Below are 6,214 nucleotides of genomic sequence, written 5' to 3'. Positions count from 1 at the left end.
TCGACGACGACGCGTCCGACGACGACGACGCGGCGGAGCACGACGACGACTTCGAGGGCATGTACCAGGCCGAGCCCAACGAGGAGGGAGACGCCTGCACGGTCCTGGCGGCGGGCAAGCTCAAGACAAAGCGCGACGAGGTCGGCAAGAACCTGGGGCCCATGGTCGAGACGCTGCTCGCGGAAGAGGAGCGGCGGAAGGACTCGAGCATGCCCATCTGCTGCTGCTTCACGCTGGACAAGGTGGGCCAGTACGAGTTCGGCCCGTTCCGCTGCGCGACGGTGGGCTACCATCTTTGCAACTTCTGCCCCTGCGCGCGGTCCATGGCCGGCCACGGGCAGCCCGGCGGCTGCCGACGGTGTCGCGAGGCCGGAACCGAGGCGACCTGCACGCACTGGGACATGGCGACGCCCGCGACGAAGCAGTACTTCGAGGACCGCGAGAAGGCCTTGGCGGAGCGCGTGGGCACGCTGCCGGACGAGGTCCTGCCGTTCTGGCGGAACAAGGCCGAGGCGACGGAGATCGCGCGGAAGCTCAAGATCAAGCTCAAGAGCGGCGCGAAGCTCGAGACCATCGAGTCGGCGATCCGCGGCAAATGCGACTGCCTCACGGTGCGTGGCGCCGACGTGCCGTCGAACAAGCGCCACGTGAACCGCGCGCCGGACACGGCCGTGCTCCGAGACGCGCGTCGATGGGCGAAGGCGTCGGGCCGGGAGGAGCCGCCGAAGCCTACGACGCCCGAGGCCTGGAAGCAGCTCCGTGACGCCCACCGTGTGCTCCTCGGCGACGCGGAGCGCCTGCTACACGTGCGCCAGGTCCTGAAATTCTGGGAGCTCCTGAGCCCGCACGACCGCGGTCGACTCGTCTCGCGCGACGGGCACCTCCTCGACGTGACGAAGATCATCGATTGCGCGCTGCATCTGACGCTTCGAGTGGTCATCCACACCCTTTCACTTCTTTACAAGATGCCTCTCCACGCTCAGAGTGGTCTTCTGGCTGCTGAAATTGGGTCCAGGCTCGACCGCGCGACCGCGGCCATCCAGACGGGGCTCGATTCGGCGTCCTTCGCCCACCGCAAGGCAAAGGGGTCCGACGCGGCGGCGTGGAAGGCCGGCACGACGAAGCTGCGGGTCTTCAGTATGCCGGCGAAGCGCGCTAAAAAGATAGTAAGAACATCCTTAATATGCAACTCAAATCGCCAAATCATCACCGTCAAGCACGCCAGCAGCGCCGGCGGCGAGACGACGCGCATCGTGGACGTCGGCGACGGCACGCCGACGATCAATGTGTCGCTGCTCGAGCGTGTCGCGGAGGAGCTTCTTCCGGACGACGCGCGACTCCCGAAGGTCAAACTCTTCCTCCAGGAGCTCATCTTCGTGCTCCACATCGTCAACACCAAGTCCTGGGAGACGGACCCGAGCATGCCCGCGACCTTCCAGGGCCACGCCGACGCCATGGGCAAGCTCATGGTCGAGATCTGGGGGCCCGAGAGCATCACGCCCTACTTCCACGACATCATCGCGGGGCACCTGCGCGACATGATGGAGCTCTACGGCCCGCTGTACCGTCACCAGAACGAGGGCCAGGAGCGATTCAATGGCCGCCTGACGGGCCGCAAGAAACGCCACTCGCAGAACGGCGGCGCGTGCAACCGCGGCGCCGAGCTCCGCGCGTCGCGCGGTGCGACGGTCGGCAAGTGCGACTCGATCGGGACCTGGGCCGGCCGCTTCGCGCTCCGGAGCGCCGGCCGCGCCGACAGCGTCCTCGACGCGGCCACGGAGCGCCGGCGCGAGGAGCGCCGCGACGGCGCCGCCGCGCGCGGGGCGCGCCGCCGCGTCGCGCTCGCGGCCCAACGCGCCGCCCGCGCCGAGGTCCACCGCGCGAACCGCCGCGACTCCGAGTCCGACTCCGAGTCCGACGACGAGGACTTCGACGCCGAGCTCGACGACAGCAGCGACGACTTCGAGTCGGAGCCGGAGGACTCCGACTCGTCCGAGGAGGAGGACGACTCCGAAGACGGCATGCCCGCGCTCTAGGCGAGCGCGACGCGAGTAATCGCGGATGTCTTAAACGAACGCGCGCGAAAGTGATCTCCCGCCGAGGTCGGCGACGGACATGGTCCGCCAGTAGACGCTGACGGTGAGGTGCCCGCCGCGGCCGTCGCACGTGCTCACGTACCGGAGGCGTAGCCCCGGCGACTTCGGCGCGCGCTCGTAGCGGACGGCCCGCAGGCGCAGCTGCTTCGAGAACGAGTGGCGGAACCTCGGGATCTCCGCCCAGTTGTACCACGACGTGTCGTCGGAGTCGCGGTCCTCGGGCGGCGGCGGCTGCACGCGGACCGTAAAAACCAGATACTGCTTCTCCTTCTCGTCGTAGCGGATGTCGTCGACCTGCCAGACCGCGCCGTCGTCGTCGAAGAACTTGCCCACCCACTCGAGCTGCGTCTTGTTCGGCTTCCGGCAACCGAGCGGCGGCGTGACCGCGTCGTCCTTCGCGTCGGCCGTCTCGGGCTCCGTGGGCTCCTCCAGGGGCGTCGACCCGTCGAAGACATCGTGCCCGACGACGGCATTGAGCGTCCAGGCCACGCACTCGTCCGTGTCGTCGGCCCGTTCGGGATCCTCGAATCCGACCTCCGTCGACTCGCTTCCGTCGAGCAGGCTCGCCTTCACGCCCACGTTCCAGAGCGAGCCCAGGGCTCCGGTCACGTCCTCGAGCTGCGCGTCGCTCGTCAGGTTGATCGTCTGGATCGTCGTAGAGGCGCCGCGCCGGACGTTCATGACGTCGTCGGGGCGGAGATACCACTTTTTGCTCTCTCCGCTCGTCTCCACGCAGTGCGTGAGGGCCGCGCCGCCGTCGTCCGCGCAGCCGACGAGGCGCTTGATGATGTCCCAGTCCATGGCGTCGATGACGAGCTTCTTGGTCGCGTAGCCGATGCCCGTCGTGTCCGCGGCGGCCGAGCTCACGGCGTCCCCGGACAGGAGCGCGTAGACCTGCGACCGTAGACAGGACCGCCACCGCAAAACCTTCGACGTGCGCGAGAGCAGCAGCGTTGGCCGGCCCATGAGCCGGCCGTGCTCGCCGTCCTCGGGCCTCGCGGCCCATTTGCCCGCGGGCACGGTCCTCCCGGAGACGCGGTCGATGACGTAGACGTCCTTCAGGCCGTTGAGCGGCACGCCGATGTGCTCCGTGGCGTGGGCGACGACGATGATGTCCTCGATGTCCGCCGCGGGCAGCCAGACGGTCTTGTTGCCCAGGTTCAGCTTCGCGGGCGCCGGCGCCCCATCCGTCGGCGTCGCGGTCCGCGGAGCCGGCTCGTACTTGCGCACGAGGATGTAGTCCTCGTCGCGCCTCGCGCGCTGCACGGCGGGCTGGAGGTTCTTGGGGATGAGCTGGTAGGGCGCGATGTCCTCGACGCGGCCCAGGACGCCGTCGCGGCACCGCACGCTCTCGCCTCGCATGATCATGTCGCCGAGGTGCGGCACGAGCACGACCTTGCCGCTCCCGCTGTCGCTCGCGCGCCGCTTCGAGGCGGCCTCGCGCGCGCCCGCAGGACGGGACCGCTTCCCCTTCCCCATGGCGTCGAGGCAGCCCAGCCTATTACGAGCCGCACCTCAACGGTGGGGCTCCCTCAGCTCTCGGACGATTGGGTCGTTGTGTAGTAGTTTACTTCAAGTTGAGGTGCAACTTTACTTCAAATTACCACGGAAACTCTCCGTTTCCCGCAACTAGCGGCGCCGGGATCGAGTTTGGGTAAACGAAAAACAGGCGACGCCTCCGGAAAAGCAAGTAAACCTGCACCTGCCGGCGAATTACGGCAGTAAAGTGGAACCTAGGTTTGGCTTATGCACTCTCTTACTCGAGGGCACTTACTCGGCGGAAGCCCGCTGCGGAAGCCCCCCCAACCCCCCTCCGACAGCATGCCGCACCTGTGGCGCTCACCTGTGGCAAGTTATTAGTCGGCTTTGGTCGCTGGTTTTGGTCTACGGTAGGCTTGGCCATGTCAAGGCGCGGAGGTAAGAGGTGTTAGGCGGGTTGAAAGCGCCCACCGTGACTTGGCCCTCCGTATCTCCCACTGGCCTAGCTGCTTCGTTGACGAAGCGTAAGGGTCGTACTCGACGCTGGCCGTTGCTGATGCGTACTCTAGTCTGGCGAGGTGGTCGTCCCAGCACATCCTTGACAGCGCCGGAGTTGCCACCGAAACCGCGAGACGCGAGCCGCGCATTGATCGACACGGGCGCGCAGGCGTCCGACACGTGACTGCCCCGCATCGGCACGCGCGGCGAGCCCTCTGGCTCCGTCGCGGAACCCTCGGGATTCCGCGGCTACAGCAGCGCGATCCAAGTTCAGCATCGAGAGCGACAACGACGCCTCCGTCCCCGGGTCCCCACCGATCCTCAGCTGGGGCGCGCTCCGCGCGCAGGGCATGAGCTTCGACCAGGGCTCCAACGTCATGGTCACGCCCGACTAGGAACGGGAATAGACGTGCCGCGGCCGGCGTGCGGCGTCGAACGTCACGACGCACATGTTTCGACCGCTGACTGGCGCTCAACGTCCGCAGCGATACGCTAGCGGGCGAATTTGCATCGATGGCGGCGGTTCTGACAATCCCTCGACTACCACAACACCTGCGACGCAAAGTGCGTGGCCCTGCGTTGAGCTAGCCGCCCCAGGATATTAGTATTTCAAATGAACACTATCGAGTTTCTTGCTCACGGCCTTAGCACGAAGCACCCATAGCACAAAGCGCCCATAGCAATGTCGACTTTATCGACTGGCCCTAGCCCACCTGCTGCATGCGAAAGGATGTCCACTTATCAGGGACCATCATGAAATATCTCTCCATTGCTGCTTGAAAGCGATTTCGGTAATTGGGGGGCTGGATGACAGTCGGTTCGGCCTGACCTGCAATCATCCCTACAGACTTTCCCATGCGCTCCATTTTCTTTATGATATCATACTGACGCATGTAGTCGATAATACCCACAACAAGCTCGTGATTTTCTTCATCCATGCCAACCAAGATTGAGTAATCCACTACGTTTATAAGTGACAAAAATAGCGTATCGTTAAGCACAGCACTGTTGAAATATGCTTTGGCTTGATCACGCAATGGTAATGGACGCCCATTTGTGAACTCCATGAAATTTTCATCGAGGAGTACGGGGTGCGCTTTACATGATAGGGTCTCAGCTTGCTCCTGATTTGAATCTTGCATTGGCGATGCTGTGCCATCTGTGCAGCCAGTCACTCTAGCATATCTGGAACGGGTACTACCTTTGAGGTCAAAGGCGCGAGAGATTATGCGATCGTGGAAAAGATTCTCCATGACGACAACCTGCTCCATAATCCTCCTGCCATTGACACGGTTGTGTGATCCGATCTGATAGACACCGAGAACTTTGACGAGAAGTGTATCATACTTGTGAAAGAAAGATTTTGAGAGATACTCAAAGTATGCCGGAGCATACTCTAGGAACATCTGTAACTCTGTCCGGGTGATCTGTTTGACAACAAAGCGGCCATCTGCAGTCTTAAAGAAAGTTGCACCAGATTTCCCACCTTGAGCATTCCACGGTCGCGCCATGGATAGCGACCTGAGGTAGCCAATTTCCTCATCTTCGTTGAGACCAAGATAGGCTTGACGAACTGCTGCAAATTGGGTCGCCCAGTATGCTTGGCATACAAATTTACACAATGTGTTACCATTTCTATCGACATCAGCAAACCGGTGTTTTACATGAGTTTTTTGCTGAGAAAGTAGCTGCCTTTCCAGGGACCCTGTCGGTATGTCACTCTGAGGGCACTTCTGCTCATGTATTTCGCAAGATTCCAGAGACGCAGGCTGAGTTAGCTTTACTGCGCGACGGAGCTGGTGGCTATCAGCTGTTGTGATCTGTATGAATTTGGAACTTTCTGTGACAGGGTGCAAATTCATGCTACGAGTCAACGCGGAATCATGGTAGGATGCAGGATTGTCATTTGGGGTAATAAGTGAAGCCAAGCCCCCAGCCCATGGCAAGTAGGTAGAGTCTGTTATTTCGTTGCTATGTGTGGCCGTAGATATTGAGGCATTAGCAACGCCGGAGTTTTCTGCACCCACTACATTACTAGGGAGAGAACAGATCGGGGGTGTTGCATTGTGTGTACCCGAGCTAGTGTAAGGAGTTCGAGTAGACATGAAGGACGATGGAGGTGAAAACAGGTCACTATCTAG

The 6,214-nt window shown here is 62.2% G+C and overlaps 2 protein-coding genes across 2 annotated transcripts; one reads left to right on the top strand and one right to left on the bottom strand.

The window, feature by feature from the left end:
- Window positions 1-59: 59 nt before the first annotated feature.
- AURANDRAFT_66175 (hypothetical protein) lies at window positions 60-3,659 on the top strand (the record flags this gene model as incomplete). Its single annotated transcript, XM_009041360.1, has 5 exons — window positions 60-1,990; window positions 2,232-2,340; window positions 2,439-2,942; window positions 3,003-3,218; window positions 3,255-3,659. The coding sequence occupies 5 exons, from the start codon at window positions 60-62 to the stop codon at window positions 3,657-3,659; spliced, it is 3,165 nt and encodes a 1,054-aa protein (XP_009039608.1).
- Window positions 3,660-3,931: 272 nt separating this feature from the next.
- AURANDRAFT_54488 (hypothetical protein) lies at window positions 3,932-6,052 on the bottom strand (the record flags this gene model as incomplete). The annotated part of the gene is made up of 2 exons (XM_009041289.1): window positions 3,932-5,194; window positions 5,249-6,052. 2 exons carry the CDS (start codon window positions 5,933-5,935, stop codon window positions 4,778-4,780), a joined length of 1,104 nt encoding a protein of 367 aa, XP_009039537.1.
- Window positions 6,053-6,214: the final 162 nt, after the last annotated feature.

Source organism: Aureococcus anophagefferens (assembly GCF_000186865.1).
Source record: "Aureococcus anophagefferens unplaced genomic scaffold AURANscaffold_20, whole genome shotgun sequence".
NCBI classification, from domain to species: Eukaryota; class Pelagophyceae; order Pelagomonadales; family Pelagomonadaceae; genus Aureococcus; species Aureococcus anophagefferens.
Note: the sequence above shows the minus strand (reverse complement) of the source record. Positions and strands in the feature narration are given on the sequence as shown.